Genomic DNA, 17,701 nt, shown 5'->3' with positions numbered 1-17,701 from the left:
GTGATAGGTGCTGCTGGGGGGGGATGGGGGTAGGGGGCTTGCCACTTTGCAGAAAGAGATTTGTGCCCAATTTGTCCATGTTACCATTACACAGCACTGGAACGCTTATGATGTCACTCTAGCACAGCCTGGAAGACTATTTTAGACAGGCTTTCTAAGGGGTGCCGGTCAAAGAGCAGGACTGAACAGAAAGGAACCACAGTAACAGTCACATAATGTAAATATTAAATTTCTCATGTCTCAGAGGGGCTTCAAGAAATTGGAAGCACCCCTTCACTGTACACAACAAACTTCAGAGAACACCCATAACAAATGAGATGTTTGTATCATATCTACTATAATAGAGTGCTTCTTCTACTTGCCTGTGCAATGTACCTCTTTAAATCGTAGAAAAAGAAATGTAACTATGTAACCCTTTGTATATGCTAACAAAAATATAGAAATACTAAAACAACCTGGCAAGATAAAAAAAAAATCCAAAATCACATTAAAAGATATAATTCTACACAATGGTAAAAAAGTCATCTGATTTGGAAGGTGCAGATAGCACAAATAAGTTGGTTGATTTTGGAAAGCTTAGCAGCAAAGGACAAGTTGTTTACCTTTGGTAACCTTCTTTGGGGTGGATACTCTACGTAACCACAGATACCTCAACTACTGAATATCCCCCAACAACCAGACTGGGTCCGGAATGTTTTGCAACTGTGCTCTTGTGTGCTATTTAGTGCTGGGTGGCTGTTCCGATTGAAACTTCTATCCACAGATTCCTCACCTTTAAATAGATACCAAAGCAATACTTCACAAAGGGTGTGTGTGTGTGTGTGTGTGGGGGGGGGGGGGAGGGGGGGGGGGAGGAGGAGAAGAGGGGCTGGGGGGAGGAGGAGGAGGACGTCAGTTTAAACCAAAAAGCCTTGCAGAAACAAGTGGGCGAAGGGTTCTTCCTTTTTCATCTGGCTGCCAAAGCAGCAGTCATACATAAACATGTACACTGGCACCCAGGTTGCAGTCTGGCAGATGTCAAGAACAGGCAAGTCCACTTGCCAACACAGCGGTAATAGCCTTAGCCCTGGCTGAATGGACTCAGATCCTCTGGGGGCTGTTTCTTAGCTAGCGCCCAGCAGATCTTAATACAGAGGACTATCCACTGCAACAGAATCCTCTCCTACACAGCTTTTGTTTCTGGGGTATGCTGCTGGAGTTGCATTCGATCAGTAATCACTGCAGATCGCAGACTGTCTCCTCTGAGACCTGGATGGTGTTGGAAAGACTGCCTCCTTGTTGGGCCCAAAAGAACTTGAGGGAAAGCACGTGGCATAGTTGAGGATGCATAGTGCTAAGAGGCCAACAAGCGTCAGAGCCACTTACACCATGATATAGGACCAAGGCCCGAGTCGGAGCATTCTGGATTCACTGCTGCAGAGAAAAAGCTGGACGGTATTCTGTCCAGGAGTGCCCCAATTAATTGAATCCTCCAAAAATGCCTCAGATGGGATTCATTTATAGTAAATTCCATCAATGTCAAGAGTTCCACTGTCGTTTGGATGTGGTCCACAACTGACTTCAGTGAACCTGACTTTAGCAGCCTGTCATCAAGGTACAGGAATACAGGGCCTCTTAACCGCCAAAGAAGCACAACAACCACTGCCATCACATTAGTGAACACCCGATTGGCACTGGTGTGGCCGGAGGGGACCACAGTGTAAGTTAAAAATGCCACTGGTCCCTATGAACTGCAGTTAACGCCTGTAGCACTTTAGGATAGATGTATAAAAATATGTGCCATGCAAGTTCAAGGACACCATTGAGTTGCCCGGATCCAAGACAGACAGGATTTGAGCCAACATGAACATTTTCAATTTTTCCTTCTGCATGAGACATCCTGGGATCACACATTCGAGGGTCAAAGGTAAAGGATAGGCCCAAATCGGAAATACCGCCAAAAGAAAATAGCGAGAGTAACAACCTCTGTTTTTCCCTCTCTATGGCATCCTTGGACACCAACAGGCACGTTTGTGAAGCAGGATGGGCTGATGTTTTTCTGAAAATTGTTCTGGTGTGCCAAGGACTTTGTGTGGGGAGGAGAGAAAAGGCAGGCATAGCCTATTTAAACAATCTAAGATCCATCTGCTGATGTGATGTATCGCCAACCCCGGAGAGAATGCTGAAGCCTGACTCCCACTTGTTGGGCGTGCGCCTCCAAGAGCTAACTAAATTGGTTTGTTGGTTAGTGTAGAGATCATGGGGAACTGGAAGACTAGTGTCCCTGCTGGACCACACATCAACCAGGCATGCATCGGAGACATCCAAATGACTTGTTTATTTGCCACAGCACAGGCTGTGAAGTGTGTCTATCTATATACAAGCCTTCTGGAATCGACCCAGAACTTCCAAAATTGGCGTGAATGTTTTTTGGTAGAGGTCAAAAGTCCCAAGGAACGCACTGTAGCTCTGCAATTTTTAAGGAGTTCCAAAGAGAAGTCCGACTTTTCTCTGAAGTGATGAAATTGATCAAAACTGCATGGCCATTAAGGAGGCTTATACACTGTTGTAGAGCCTGTTGATGGATTAATTCAGGCATGTCTACAAAGGAGAAATTTGTACTGATCGCCTTGTCCAGGCAATTCATGGAATTCAGACCTGTTCGAATAACATACTTAGTTGCCTCCTGCCCATCATATACTGTATGGACCAAGAAATCCCAAGACCCTGTGGGGCCTGCTGGCAAGACCTCACTGGCCATGCCCAAACAGGCTATATGTTGACGCCTAGTAGGCATTCTCCATTCACAGATCACTGCACCAGACTGGTTGAAGAAAATGTAGATATACTATATGCATCAATCCTCCTGGATTTTCTATAGCGATTAGGAATCCTGAACAATAACGATCCCAGACGTGGAGTGCTTGGTGAGAAAATCAGAGTCAACGGGCACTGGTGTATGAAGTATGGCTACATGCTTGTTAACAGGCAGGCAAGAACATGGTTTTAACCAAGTATCCTTCAGAGAATCTGTGAGGGCATCATTACATGAAAGTAGGGTCTCAGACGTTGCTGGCCCAGACAGCAGAATTTCTGTCAAAACATTTGGTTTAGTCTCAAAGGAGGGCAGCTGTACTTCTGGCAGCTCAGCTGGCCCTCCAAGTTGCAACTGCAAATGAGGCACTCTCTTCAGTTGGTGGCCCATGTGCGGAATTAAGCTCCATCTCAGGAGAGGTATCAGAACTATTGGGGTTCTGTAAATTAAGGTACAAGGCATGATCAGTATAATGACAGGGTAGCGCACAATCTTCTTCACCATCATCATTTCACAGTCAATATCAAGGGGTGCACCTGTTCTGGTACATGATGAGATTCAGAGCCAAAAAATATAGTGGAGCCTCTGTTCATAGCTGTGATGCCGTAAAGGTAAAGGGTTAGAATTGGAGTGCATGACAATAGGTTGCATTTTAGTAATCTACTATGATAACACTGGTCGAGTTCTGGGTGATATTGGTTTGGGAACCCACCTAGGCATCTGGACTGCATCAAACTCCAGCACAAGTGTCATTGGTACTATCGTCAGGGCAGCAGGGACCAGTGTGGATCAGGGGGCCAGAGCGGAAGTCTATATCAGAGTCTCTACTAGTCTGTTAATAGGTAATTAGGGGACAGACTGCACCATAGAGGGACATGCCTGGGGCCTCTATGGCTCTGTGGGGCCCAAAGGTGCTCTACAAGGAGCCGGAAGTACACTGAAACTTTGGAGCATGGCCTCTGAAAGCCCCCATCTGCTGCAGGGTCGATGATGGATCCAGGAAACTTGGGGTGCGTGGGGACCAACTGAATAATTATTTTTGGACGCTGGTGACCTTGAAGAAATGCTACATCGTGACACCGTTGTGCCTACTCTTTGAATTCAGACTGGCAGGAATTAGACCTGTATCGCTTTCTGGTGCTTGTGTTTGTTCTCAGACATACCAGAGGACTTCAAGCACAAAGTTTAATGTTTGCAGGAGTGGCTCTGGGCCCGTGATTTGGAGCGGGATCTAGTAAAGGGCACAATTTCTTCTAGTGTTCTGTACTGTACAACTTTGACTCCCGATCTTGGATCACCTTTGAGTGCATAAGAACACTCTTATCACAAGGTTTAGTGTTATGGCCCAAGCTCAGGCACCAGAGACGCACCCTTTGTGGTCTGTGACCAATATCTGATTCCTATTGTAGTGGGATGGCTAGAAACCTGTCATTTTCAGAGGTAGGATCATTCCCTAGCACACCATTTTTTTTTCCAAGCGTGCAGGATTCAAGCTTCTATGCAGCTAGGCCCAAACACGTCCATAGTAGTATGGAGCAAACACAGAGATGCATAAAAACAACTAGAAGGGTGCGGGAGCACTGCTATCAAAAAATCTCCAGATTCGGTCTAGTAACTGGGGCATACTCTAACATAAGGAATCTGCAATTAGAGGTATCCATCAGAAAATGTGGTCTCTACTCTGGGTTATCATGGTGCATGACCCGATCAAAGATACACAAACCATTTGCTGAATACAATTTAACATTCTGAGAACATTATGTCTGATTTTAGAATTTATAAAGAGTAAAAACTAAAAGCAGCACTGCTTTAACATTAAAAATGTGGACCTCCATCATGGCAAAAGCTTAAATTACAAAAGGCTGCCTGTCAGCCTGAAGCTCTGTGCTTTTCAGCAATGAAAAATAATAAGTGATATTTATGACATTGGTCAGCTCTGCAGTGTAGCCAAGTCAGCACTGAGTTCTTAAAATAAGGGTTCAGAAAAAACAAATATACCTGTGAATACAGAGCAATGTACACATTTTAATGAGGTGAAGTTGAAACAGCAACTAATGTGTTTAAAGTATCACAGAGACGTATACCAACCAACTTCTATCTGTGGACTTAAGAAACAGGAAATAATACGATGACAACTAAAATTATTGCACAGATTTGGTAACAGCCCTAAAAGGATCCTTGCTGGTTTGGGTTTTAACTTTTTTAATGGTTTTCTAAAAATTACACGTGTTAAATGTATGTTTTAACATTTATATCACAAAACTGTAAATAACATTCACAATTACTATACCGAGGAATAGCTGGCTGAGGGGGTACAACAGCACTAGGTTTTTGATTGAGCTCTTCAACTTCTGGTTTAAGATCATCCTCCGATTTTAATCTTCTACGAACAGGCTTAGGTGGTGGAGCAAGAGGTGTGCTGTTTTTAACCTATTGGGAAAGATCAACATTAAGCACAACATAGGTATGCAGTAAATATTCAAAAACCTATAAATGTAAACAAATTATACTAAATTGACCAATTGGCAACAAAACCTATCCACAAAGTTCAGTAACTAGCCAGGTTTAGTATTTTTGGATTGATGTCACCTGGTCTTCTACATTCTACAATGTAAGGCTCAGACCTCAATGCACAGGCAGTAGTTTATGTACATCTCTCAATACATAGGTCTCAAACTTCCTTTTACCAACAAATGGTGGGTATTTCAAGATATGCAAGTCTTTCAGTAGCCCATACCACTGCAGTTAATGAAATATTTGTGAGAGCACAACTTCAGTGAGCTTCTAGCAGGGTTCTCAAAGATCTCACCCATATTGTGTTTATCCCTAAATTCACTTATGGGGCTATATATTGAATAGGTTCAGTTATGTTTGGGCAGAATGGGAAGTTACAAGGGTGATTATATCAGTTTTGGGAAGAATTTTACTTTTTCCCCCATCCTCTTTATTGATTTTATGCACAAAACAGAAGTGTTACGCTTTCCAATATCACATTAATTTGCACGTTCATTGACCTAAGTAAAGGAACCTAGGCCTTGCTGTCTATACACAAACTAAATCATGCATATCCAACATGTGTAATATCTATAAGCACTATGGCGTATATGTCCATGTTTTCTTGGACAATATATATATATATATCTTACTCCTAGACTTCTGACATCTGCTCAGATGTTCCCAAAGTGTGTGCATTCGACAGCTAGAGCACCATATAAGTACCATATAAGTACAAGTATATTTTTGTAAACCATCCTACAGTGTATCTTGATATCCTTCCTCATTTTCCTATATGGTATGTCATCAGATTTACTTTCAGGTAAATTTAATGCATACTTATTCCAATTCTGTGTGACTCGATCATTACCTCCGCCCTTTCGCCACCTTATGTTGCTCAGGAAGGTATTTTTAATTCTGGTCACTTTCAGCAAGTCAGAGAGCCAATGTGCTACTTCTGAAGCTGCAGGGTGACTCCCAGTTCACTGCAATTTTTCTCTTTACCAGAAGCATAGCCTGATCTTCAATTCTGTATTTCGATTTTACTTTCCTTTTCATGGGCATAAGCCTAGGAAACAAGTCTCATGCGTCTTCAACAAAAGCCCTCTTTGTGGATAATTCTGTTATAATGCTTGACTGTCTCCCACCACTGACTGAAGAATTGTATTTAATACGGAAACCATGGATATCATTACGCCATTAGTGGAACTCAAAGTATAGAGAAACTTATCTTCCCTTGTATATAAATGCAATGAATGTAGATTAAATGATTAATTAAAATAACAGTCAAATGCAGCTGCTAGAACAGATTACAGTACGCCATGTTAAACACCTTTATATAAAGAAGACATTTCTACTAAATTAATAAAAACCTGAAAAATTAGATCAAAACAGGCACGGAAAAACCCAGTCGCTTTGCCTTGTGTAAAATGCACACATGCAAAATCCCAAACCATAAGAGCATGGACAGCACGACTACAAGAATATATTTCACTGAATCAACAGAGATATTCACACAAACATATTAAAACCTATGCACACAAACACACACACAAATACAGACAGCCTTACAGAAATGTCAATAAATATAGGTACCCATGACAACAGACTAAAAGGCACAAAGCCTTCACAGTGTGCAGAGAGCATGTTCTGTCACACATTTCTTTTTCTCTGGAGTCTTGTAATTGATGTCAGCATGCTCCTCCTTCGATTAGGATTCGGTGATGCCTAGGGCATGGAGACCTCTAGGGAGTTAGCAATGTCTCTGGGGATGGGGTGGAGTAGGAGCTGAAATGTACAACCTTAAATTCAGGACTTTTGAGGAATTTATGTGGTCAAGGTGGGTTATATGTATAGAGGTTTCTTTTATGCAAAGTCTTTATGCTCTCTAAGCATTTTGGTCCTCATAATATCTTGCAAGATAGCTCAGAAGGGGAAACACTATCCACTAGTTTTAGTGACATGTGGGTTATAGAGTCAGGTCCTGTGGGCTAACTCAGCCCTCCAATCCTTTGGGCTGTGTGCCACTGAACTGATTGGTGGTAACATCCCCTGTTTGTTCTGTTTTGGCAATAGCTGACACAGTCAAAGTCCTGTGCAAGTCAGTATCCAACCTAATCACTGAACTATCAGTTAGTTCTCTCACAACTTACAGCTACTATTTATTTGTTTATTTATTTGCAGTTTCAAAAAGCACAAAAAAGACCTACCAGGAAAGCAGAGCAGTTTACATGTGAGTACAAATAATAGGAGTGTACAATATACTTGAGATAAGAGCCAGTAAATACAATGTAAGATATACATGTTAACATAATGGGAGTTGACAGTCCCACAGGTAAACTAATTTACATGCAGAGACTCTCTAGGGATGTCTGGTTTGCCACTTGCACAAAAATTAGTCTAATTGTAGTGCCATAAGGATCGACATTATGTGACCTGAAGCAATGAGGTCCAAAGTTATGATGCTGATATTTCTATACTGGATAAAGAGGACCTGACAATCAAGTGATTCAAACAAACCTCTCCCAGGCCCAATGAATCTCTGGTTGGAAGTTTATAGCTGATCACTTAATTACATCTTACCTTAGGACAGGAGTCATTCTCTTATGAAATCACATTAAGGAAGTTTGCTAGCTTTAATACGAAATGATCTTTTTAGGGGACCTTCTTTCCGGCTGCTACTGAAGCTACGTTTCACTTTAAAGCGATGAAGCAGTTCTTTGGCCTAAATAAACAAACGTGTTTTTGATAGTGACACATATGTGGTTTGTGTTCAATTTAACTGGTTAGTTGCAATTAACTGGAGATAGCTTCACATCCTCAAGATGCATCCCTCTATTTTGCCAAACATCTCTGGGCCTCCTTGTCACAGTATAAGAACTTAATGCACGCCTTCAGGCAAAGTCAGTGAGGTATACACCAACCTTATTTACACATGCTTGTTGGAGAGTGCAAGACTGCATGCAGAGATGAGGTGAGCCTGTCTTCTCCACCTCAGATGTCAAAGAAGAACTGTTGAGTGAGTGTGAACACGAGAATAGTCATTTGCTTGAGTGATGCTATCACGCCAGGGAAATAAGAAGGGTCAGGTGATGGAAGCTACTTTTGTCAGGCCCTAGCCACAGCTGGTGGATAGAGACGCGTAAGCCAGCCTGATGCGTGTGTAATATTTAAATGGGGTCATCACTATACAATTGGCATAATGACTAAACATCTGGATTTGGCCTGGACAATCACTGTTTATGCAGCAGGGAATACTGGGGTTAGTACTAGGTACCTTTTAAAAATACTGCTAGTACAGAGTTTTAAAAACCCCTGAAATCAGCCCTTTTTTTGTACTACGCGACCCTTCATAGCACTGTCCAGAGTCTTGATTTGCTGGTCATGCACTGAAAAATGGAGAGGTACTAGGGATAATCGGATTTGGAAGGCACTTTGGGAAGAGTAACTGAATGGGAAAAGGAATACACGGGGCAGCCATCCATGAGACGAGCTGGTACAAAGGGCTTCACCCAGGTGGGAATAAAGGAAGGCTGATCAGACTAGGCTGAGAAAACGGAGTTGTTGCAAGAGCCACGAAGTCAGAGTGTCATGTGTATTAGGTAAGAAGAGTTGAGACAAGGTGAGGTAAGGAACAGGGATGTGAGCAGACCATCTATACTTCTAGGCTCTGCATCCAACTGGAAAACCATGTACGTGGGGAGTATGGCTGTGCTCACAATAGAACTCTTCTAGCAACAGCACAAAAATCAAAGTAATCAAACATAGTAGATATTATTCTGAACATCAAACTAACACAGATTAAATATTTCATGTGTTGATGAGTTCCGAGCAGCGCACACACCATGCACACTTCTTGGGACTGTACTTGAAATGCAGAGCCGTGATGATGCATCTGGTACATAAAGGTTGCTCTACTTACAAAGGTATGTTCAGTTGGTAACAAACATCCAACAGAACACCTTAGACAGAAAATAGAGTACACAAACAACACATCTTGGATATTGCATTTAGTTAAGTATCAATGAGCTCAGAACAAAACCAACCATATTAAACAGTCAATCTCTAACAGAAGGCTACAAAAACAAGCCATTTACACCAAAACAGATTAGAGGCAGCACATCTGGATCTCACTCAACTGACAACTCCATTCCACTCAGCAGAAAGGAAACTGTTACTTACCCACTTGACAACTGTTCACGGCATGTAGTCAGGGGTGTGGAATTTAATAAAATATCTACTTGTCCATGGGACAGGTTGCTTCTTAGATCTACTTGTCCTGTGAAAAAATCTACTTGTCCCTTTGGTGCCACTTAGTGTGACGACAAATTATGGCAGCAATCTCCTTATGTAAGAGCTCAGATAATAACCTCTCCGATTATGCCAGGGCTACTACTTTAGTACGGCTTGAATACTTGTAATTTCAACCCCTAGGTCTAGAATTTTCTTATTTTGCCACCTTTTCGCAGATCTACACACTCAGGCTGGAGGAAGTAGTAAGCAATAGTTCCAGGGCTGTAATGCCTTTCAGTCTGTAAACCTAGTAAGTTTCATGTTTTAAGGATTCTCGCCAACTCTTCTCTAATCTTTTCCCATAATGCGAAAGGTTAGAAATTTACTCGGGACAATGGCAGAAGTAGAAGTTCTTTTCCATTGTTGGGAAAAAAGTGGTTAAAGGGGAAGTGAACTTGTAAACACTCAATAGATTCACATGAGCAAATCTACTCACACATATTTGCTCATGTTAAAATGCAGTTCACAAATATTTCCTGGTCAACTTCTGTAAGTTCTTGTGAATTCATGAAAGTCACTAATTCAAAGACATATACCATGGGTGCACTTGTGACTTTCTTTAGGAATTGGGCTCCTAATTAGGTCAGGCGTTAACAAAGACATTTTATTTTTTATTAAACTTCTATTTCTCTCTCTATCGCATTCTGCTCTTAAACAAGGAGCATACTGGCACACAAAGTAGTTTTGTTCAGTGCGAGGAACTACTGTGGCAATCAGTGGTGTAACAAAACTGGAGGCCCCCCCCTGCAAAGAACATGGAGGCCCCCTGTGTCCAGACTCACTCAGAGCAGGTGCTGTGCTGAGGGGGGCTGTGGGCCTTTGTTATGCTACTGGTGGCAATGTGTGCTTTTTGAGATCAAAATCTTTTTTGTTACAATGGCGAGGGACAGGAGGCTCCCACAACAAAAAAGTGTTACAAAAGCCATATAAAAACAAGACATGCACTGCCGAAACCAAAACACTCACAAACAAATGTTGTATCCGTTGGCTTTGCCAGTGCTTGTTTATTTTCATGCTCCCCATAATCTTGTTGAAAATGGTTACACTGACATTCCATTACGAATATTATTTGTAAATACCAGAATGCATCAATGTATTTTTCTTGATGAGGCTTCAAAGAAATAGCACCTAAAAATGTCATCGGAACAAAACGTTTTTTTCCTACTTGCATTTTTTCTGAACATTTTATTTTGAAAGCAAAGAATAATCACTCTTGTTTACATGTTTCTGAAAATATTTGCATCCAATCGGAGAGCATTCTGGGAGCATTAAATGTACCCTCTTGTTAAACTTTTAAAACGTGTGCACACTTTTAAAAAAATGTTTTAACTGGAACCACTGTCAGTAATGCAGTGTAAGCTTAAAACGTTTATTTACAGCGCTCACCCTAACAATGAAGGCTTTCCATTAATGAACCATAAATATAAGTTCGAACAGCATTAACTTATGGATATTACCTCAACTGCAGACAGCTCCCTTCCCTGTACGCTGGCAGCCAAAGTGTTTGTGCTGCGGGGGGTTGGGCCTACTTGTCCCAAGGACAAAATAAACATGAAAACTTGTTGCCCTTGACCCCAAACAATATGTGGTGTGTGTCAGGCGATAGGAATTCCGCATCCCTGATGTAGTACAGTAGATTCACATGCTGCACATACTTACACAATCTAGTGCTGGGCCTGGACTTGTCCAAAGTTGTTTTTCTTTGAAGAAGTCTTTTGAGTCATGAAGTTTGATGAAGACTCCTGTTGGTGGTAATGTGCATGAGCATCAACTCCATTGTTAGATTGTTTTCAGCCGTAAGGCGGGTGAGGATGGAGTAATTTGTTAAGCCAAGTAGAGCTGGATGTCCATGCGAAAAAGGAAAACGTAAAAGAATATAAAGATTACTGCAACAGCCACAAGTGTCCGGGGAGGAAGGTGGGAGCACGTAAATCTACAGCACTACATGCCACAAACAGATTTCTACTCGGTAAGCAACATTTTCAGTTTGACGCATGTGTGGCTGTAGATGCACATGCTGTACATGGACAGTAAAGCTGTCCTCCCTAAAGCTGTGGCTAACCTGTGGGTCCTGCAGTAGATGAAAAAGTGCACTCCTTGCCAACTTTGACTTGCTGTTGAGCGAACACATCCATACAGCAGTGTTTTGTGAAGGTGTGTGGAGTGGACCAAATAAATGCTTTGCATATTCAGCTATTGGAATATTCCCTAGGAAGGCCACAGAATCTACCTTTTTGCGAGTGGAGTGAGCCTTTTGAGGGATCTGAAGGTTTGGTATCTTTGATTTAGCATAGCAGGTTGTATAAATTAGACAATCCATCTGGGAATACCTGTTTTGGAAATGGCCTTCCCTTTATGAGGTTTTGGAAAAGCAACAAATAGCTGCTGATTCTTTCTAAATGGTTTTGTTCTATCTAGATTGCACATGAGAGCTTATTTGACATCTAGTGTGTGAACAGCCCTTTCTGCAGCAGGGCCTGGTTGAGGGAAAACACTGGGAGTTCTATCGATTTGTTGAGGTGAAACTGCAAAACCACTTTAGGAAGGAAATTTGGATAGATACGCAGGACAACCCTGTCTCTGTGCGCCTGAAATAAAGGCTCTTCTAAGGTTAATGCCTGGAGCTTGCTAACACACTGTAAGGAAGTAACAGTGACTAGACAAGCCACCTTCCAAGAAAGGAACTCAAGTGGACATGAGTGAACAGGCTCAAAAGGGGGACCCATAAGCCTAGTGAGAACTGTTCCATGATGGTACTGGAGGTGGGGGTGAGGGGGTTTGTTTGTGAGGGATTACCTTTTTGAAGTCTTACATAAAGGCTTTGATAACTGGAATTTAAAAAAAAGGCATATGTAGATAAACTGCGATAGTGGCAAGGTGGAGCCTGATAGAAGTAAATGCCATTACATAATTCTGCAGATGTAGCAGACAATATCCTGTACATCTGGTGAAATAGGGTCAGTTAGTTTTGAGTGACAACAGTGGATAAGTTTCCATTTCTCTGCAAAACATGCACATGTAGAGGGCCTACGTGCTTCTTTGACATTGGCCATACATTCAGGTGGTAGTTTAAGATATCCTAATAATATGAATTGGGGTATGGGTGGTGCATTTCTATGTGGTTCTGCAGGAGAAGGTTTGGCCTGACTGGGAGTTTCTCGTGAGGAACTACTGATAGTTTCAGGGGTGTCATGAAGCATGGTTGGTGAGCCTAAGTGGGTGCTACCAGAATGAAAGTGAGGGATGTTTGCCTTAACCGTAGAACCAGAAATCGCAGTGGGGGAGGGGGGTGTGAAGGAAAAGCATAGCAAACATTCCAGACCAATTCCCCTACAATGCATTACCTTTTTGTTTTTGTTGTTCCACCAAAGGAGAGAGTGATAAGCTTGGTAGCTGACCAACACTACAGCTTGACAGTGATCCTCTGCTGGATAATAATATTGCCCTAGACATTCTTGCAACGGATGCATGTTTAGTCATGCATGAGACACAATGGCGGCCATCATGCCTAGAAGATGTGTAACTGTTGTGGCTGTAACCAGGCAGTCTGGTTGAAATTGCAAAAGGAGTCTCTGAAAAGACTGCTACACTGGCATAAGCCAACCCTTTTTCTGAGTTGAGAATTGCTCCCAAGTAGGATTGAAATTGTTGTGGTTGGAGGCGGGATTTTGCAATATTGATTGTGAATCCTAACTTATGTAGAAGATATAAAGTGACTTGAGTGTGTTTGCTCCATAGCTTGGGGGTGGGGTTGGAACCCTTGATGAGCCACCAATCATCTAGATAAGGAAAGATGTGAAAGCCCTGTCTTCATAGGTGAGTGCCTACTACCTCAAGGCACTTTGTGAAAACTTGGGGAGCTGTAGTGACTTCAAAGGTGAGTACCTTAAAATGATAGTGGTTGCCATTAACCACAAACCTGAGGTAACGCCAATGCACAGGATATATTGGTATGTGAAGGCATGCATCTTTCAGGTCCAGTGTGGTCATTAACTATCCCTGATGTAGAAAAGGTATGACATCTTGAAGGGTGACCATTTGGAAATGTTCTGAGTGAATGTATTTAATTACAGGCCTTAGTTTAAAAATGGGCCTGAGGAAGCCAACTTTTCTGAGTATTACAAAGTACAAGGAAGTACACTCCTAACCCCTGTTGTTGAGTTGGTACTACTTGGATGGTAATTTTCAGAAGGAGGAACTGTACCTCTTCCATGAGCAGTTGTGTGTTCTAGTGAGAATCTGTTTCAGGGGTGGTACTGTTGGGGGTGTGGTAGTTAATTACACACAATAACTTTTCTGTAAACTGCCCACTACCCGCTTGTCAGACGTGATGCTCCGCCAAATGGGTAGAACCTGTTGTATTCAACCCCTGCCAGATGTTTTGTGATTGGGGGGGCATGAGTGGTAAGTCAGGGTTTGGTTGATGTGGAAAGGGCAGCTTTTGGGGAGAGACCTTTACCTCCTCCCTCTTTAACTATTTTCCCTGTAGGATCCTCTGGAATAACCCCTTTTTGAAGCTGCCTGGTGGAGCGGGCGATTGTTTGTTGTGGAGGTTTCAGGGGAAACCTGTATGGATCCTCCACTTTAGGGTGCGCGGCAAAAGAAACCACGAAAAGTGAGTGTTTGTTGTGCGCCGATTGCCTTTGCAGTCTCAGCGTCTTTCTTAATTGTCTCCAATATTTGATTTACTTGAAACCCAAAAAGACGTTTTCTATCAAACGGGAGTGCAAACAAGCTCTGCTAAAAATCAGGTTTAAAGCCTGTTAGGTGCAGTTATGTGTGGCATCCAAAAAGGAGGCTCCGGTTGATGCCCCAAGTTGCCGTGACAGTGGCATCAAAGGTGCATCTTATGGTAGTGTTTGAAATCAATTTTCCCTCAGACATTAACTCATGCCTTCTATTACAATGTTCTTCAGGGAGTTACTGGGGAAGTTCCTTCATTTCATTCCGTGTGGCTGTCGTACCTACGTTGGAGGCCTACAGAACTGGAAATCTACCAATGGTTAGCATATTGCAACACTACCCTCTTCTTTGCTGAGTCTAGTCTTTTTCGCTCTTTGTAAGGTGGGGCTTTTCCTGTTATTTGGGAGTCAGCCCTTTTTCTAGGTCCATGGACAACAAGAGATTCTGGTGGAAGTTGACCTCAAAGGTATTTTGGGAGGGGGGGGGGGGGGGGGGGGATTGTTATGACAAGATCTTAGAAGATATACCTTTTAACATAGGGAGGTATTGCGTACTGCGCTGCATGAAGGAGAGTGTTTCAAATAAAAACAGTGTCCTCTATAGGGCCAGAATGGAGAGGGACCTTATGATAAGCTGCTGCTCTAGCAACTACCTCTTGGTAAGTGGAAGAATCATCTGGAGGGGGATGAACGAACCAGGTACAGATCACGGTCGGTGTCTTCTGGTGTCCCGTGGGTCTAATTCTGGTGATATGGAGGTAAGTTCTTCACCCTATAATTCCTTGTGGAACGGAAGGGGTGACCCCTGTGGTGTATATAAAAGTGGACTCTCCATGTCAGGTGTGTGCAGAAGGTGGTTCTTGCATAGGCTGGGCTGGTGGTGGAGGTGCACATAGTCGGCTGGTGATCTTGTCCATTTCCTTCCTTGCTGCAGAAACTGTAGCTTTGTCTGATGCTTCCTGGAAGAAAAGTTGTTTTTCAGTGGATGTGTGACAGCTTTAAGTGGTTGAGTAATGATTTTTCCCATCTGGGGATGAATTGCCAAATGTCTTTGATGAGCATCCATTTCTTCCTGGAGCCGATGGAGAAGTGGCTCAACTGTTTTGGCGCCGAATGATGTGGTAGCTGTCTTCCGCGATGAAGGCTTTGGTGCTGTTGGTAGTTTTGTTGCTGATAATTTGCTTGAAGTCAGTGCAGAGCTACAGACTGGGTAGCTTTATTGGTGCTGAGCTGGGTTGTGTATTATATCTGATGCTCAGTGCCTACCATGGCCCGAAGGCAGTGGTGGGCCGATGGACTGTTTCTGATGCACGTGGGTTTTTGCACAGAATTTTGAGGAGGCCTGCTCGATGTGGGGTTTGTATGGAGGAAGGGGAGGTTATGTACTTACGACCTTCTGTGCAGCTGGTAAGTACTTGATTTCCAGGCCAGAACTGTTATTGTCCTCTGGAAGGAACACTTGTCAGCTGCTGACACCTTGCATGATGTTCCGGACGCTCTTCTGCATCAAAGAGGTCAATCGGAGCTTCGCCACCCCTCAATGACAGCTCAAAATTTCAGGCCTGACTATCAAGGAGGGTCGTTTTAGATCTGAAAGAGTGGCAGGTGCTGCACTTGAGCTGAAATGAAGTGAAGAAAAGGATAAGCATTCAACACAAAAATACTGATGGTCAAGAAGACTGAGGGAAACCGAAAGAGTTCCAACGATGGCCTCTATCCGGTGCACAGAAGCACACGTCCAAATGCGACGGTGGAAAGAAAACAATCCAACAATGGAGTCGAAGCCCATGCGCATTACCAGCAAAAAGAGGAGTTACAAAACCTTGTGACTCGCAAGACTTCTTCGAAGAAAAACAACTTGCTCACATCTGGGCCCAAAACTAGATGTCGGAAGTATGCAAAGCATGTGTACCTACAACCACATATGTCTCGAACATAATACATCTATCCAAGACACAACAAAATAAACACCCAACCAAAATCTCAGATAAACTGATTCAAAGAGATAAATGAATAGCCTAAGACATGATAAACATACCTCATTGCACATACTACTCCTTAACATGTCATACACCTGAATTGGTAGAAACTTTCAGCTACGCATACTAAGCAATACAATCAAGAACACATAGGTAAGATAACCACATTCATACCACAGATGGGAGCCCGAAAACAGAAATCAAACTAGGAAGGTACCCAGTGTGTTGCAAGGCAATACTACTGGTAATACATCGCTATCCAGTCCTTAATATAATATGGCATAACTGGATGGTTTAAACAGACTTATTTGGGGAACAAATATTAGAACTTAGTAGCCTACATACACCATAAGAAAGTGCTGCCTGGGTTTGGCCTCTCTGTGGCACAAGATGCTGAAGTTCCATTCTAATTTAATGACTTGCTGATATTCCTTTCTCAATTCTAAGTCTAAAGGTGGTATGCCAGCTCAGTCTAGTTGTAAGAGTAACACTAAAATGCATCAGGAACCATGTGTATACTATTTTCTAGACAGTCATGATATCAATAGTTTTGTCAAAGTGGACTGTTTTTTTCATGTTGAGCAGAGTACGGCCCAGCATATCCTAGACCTTTATCTCAAATGGAGCAGGAGTGGCATTATTTAGAATTGCACCTCATGCTTTCCTATGTCTTGGACTAAGTGCATTCTTGGGGTCCACAGATGCCCAGTTTGTTGCATTTCAACCCAAGAGGAAAGAGCAGAACCCCTCAATGATCAGCAGCAGGCAAGTTCAATCTGGATATAAGTAAGACATATGGGAGTGGTGGAAGTTTCCTCTATCCATCAATTGTAAAGGATGATCTACCAGAAGGACAGCAGTCACCTGGACTGAGTTTTAACAACTAGTCTTGAGGGATATATGCAAGATGGTCCATCTGCAGTCCCATATTTGTGACCTGCCTTCTCTTGTGGGATGTAAGGGGGGAGAGGATCAGTGTTTGGCTTTAAAGACAGAACTTTCAGAAATGTTAGTTTAGTTTTGACTTGAATACAAATTAAGCAGTAAATAGGTGTGCATCTATTCATTTGGATAAGAACAGCCTGGTAACATCTGCAAGAGTTTTAAGTGTGCGACAGCAAGGCCCACAGCCAATATTGGAACAGCTAGGTTCCTTACTGATAATCTTCATTAGCGCATAGCTTCCTCATCACAGTCCTAAATCCAATCTCTTATCCCCTCTCCCCACTTGCCTACACAACTGAGCTTGGTTTAAATAGTAGACGAGGAATGGGAAATTGCTAATGAACAAGCAGTTAAAAGCAGGAAAAAGAAAAGTTGGTTGGCTTGTCTCCTGAGTGAGAACTCATTTTAAGTGGTCAGGAAGTAATGTGATGTGGAAAGCCTTGATTATAGAGTACAAAAAAATATTACTTATCTGTCACATCAGTTCATTGTCATGGAATTCATACACACTGAAA

At 42.5% G+C, this 17,701-nt stretch overlaps 1 protein-coding gene across 6 annotated transcripts in view; it reads right to left on the bottom strand.

Moving 5' to 3' along the window:
* REPS1 (RALBP1 associated Eps domain containing 1) overlaps positions 1 to 17,701 on the bottom strand; it is a 748,137-nt gene that overhangs the window by 65,293 nt on the left and 665,143 nt on the right. For all 6 annotated transcript variants that reach the window (XM_069234311.1, XM_069234314.1, XM_069234310.1 and 3 more), the window contains one exon: positions 5,085 to 5,224. In XM_069234311.1, coding sequence (XP_069090412.1) covers positions 5,085 to 5,224 — 140 coding nt within the window. The remainder of the gene's footprint in view (positions 1 to 5,084; positions 5,225 to 17,701) is intronic.

This window comes from Pleurodeles waltl, chromosome 5, assembly GCF_031143425.1.
Source record: "Pleurodeles waltl isolate 20211129_DDA chromosome 5, aPleWal1.hap1.20221129, whole genome shotgun sequence".
Lineage (NCBI taxonomy): Eukaryota > Metazoa > Chordata > Amphibia > Caudata > Salamandridae > Pleurodeles > Pleurodeles waltl.
This window is presented reverse-complemented; position numbering and strand designations above follow the sequence as displayed.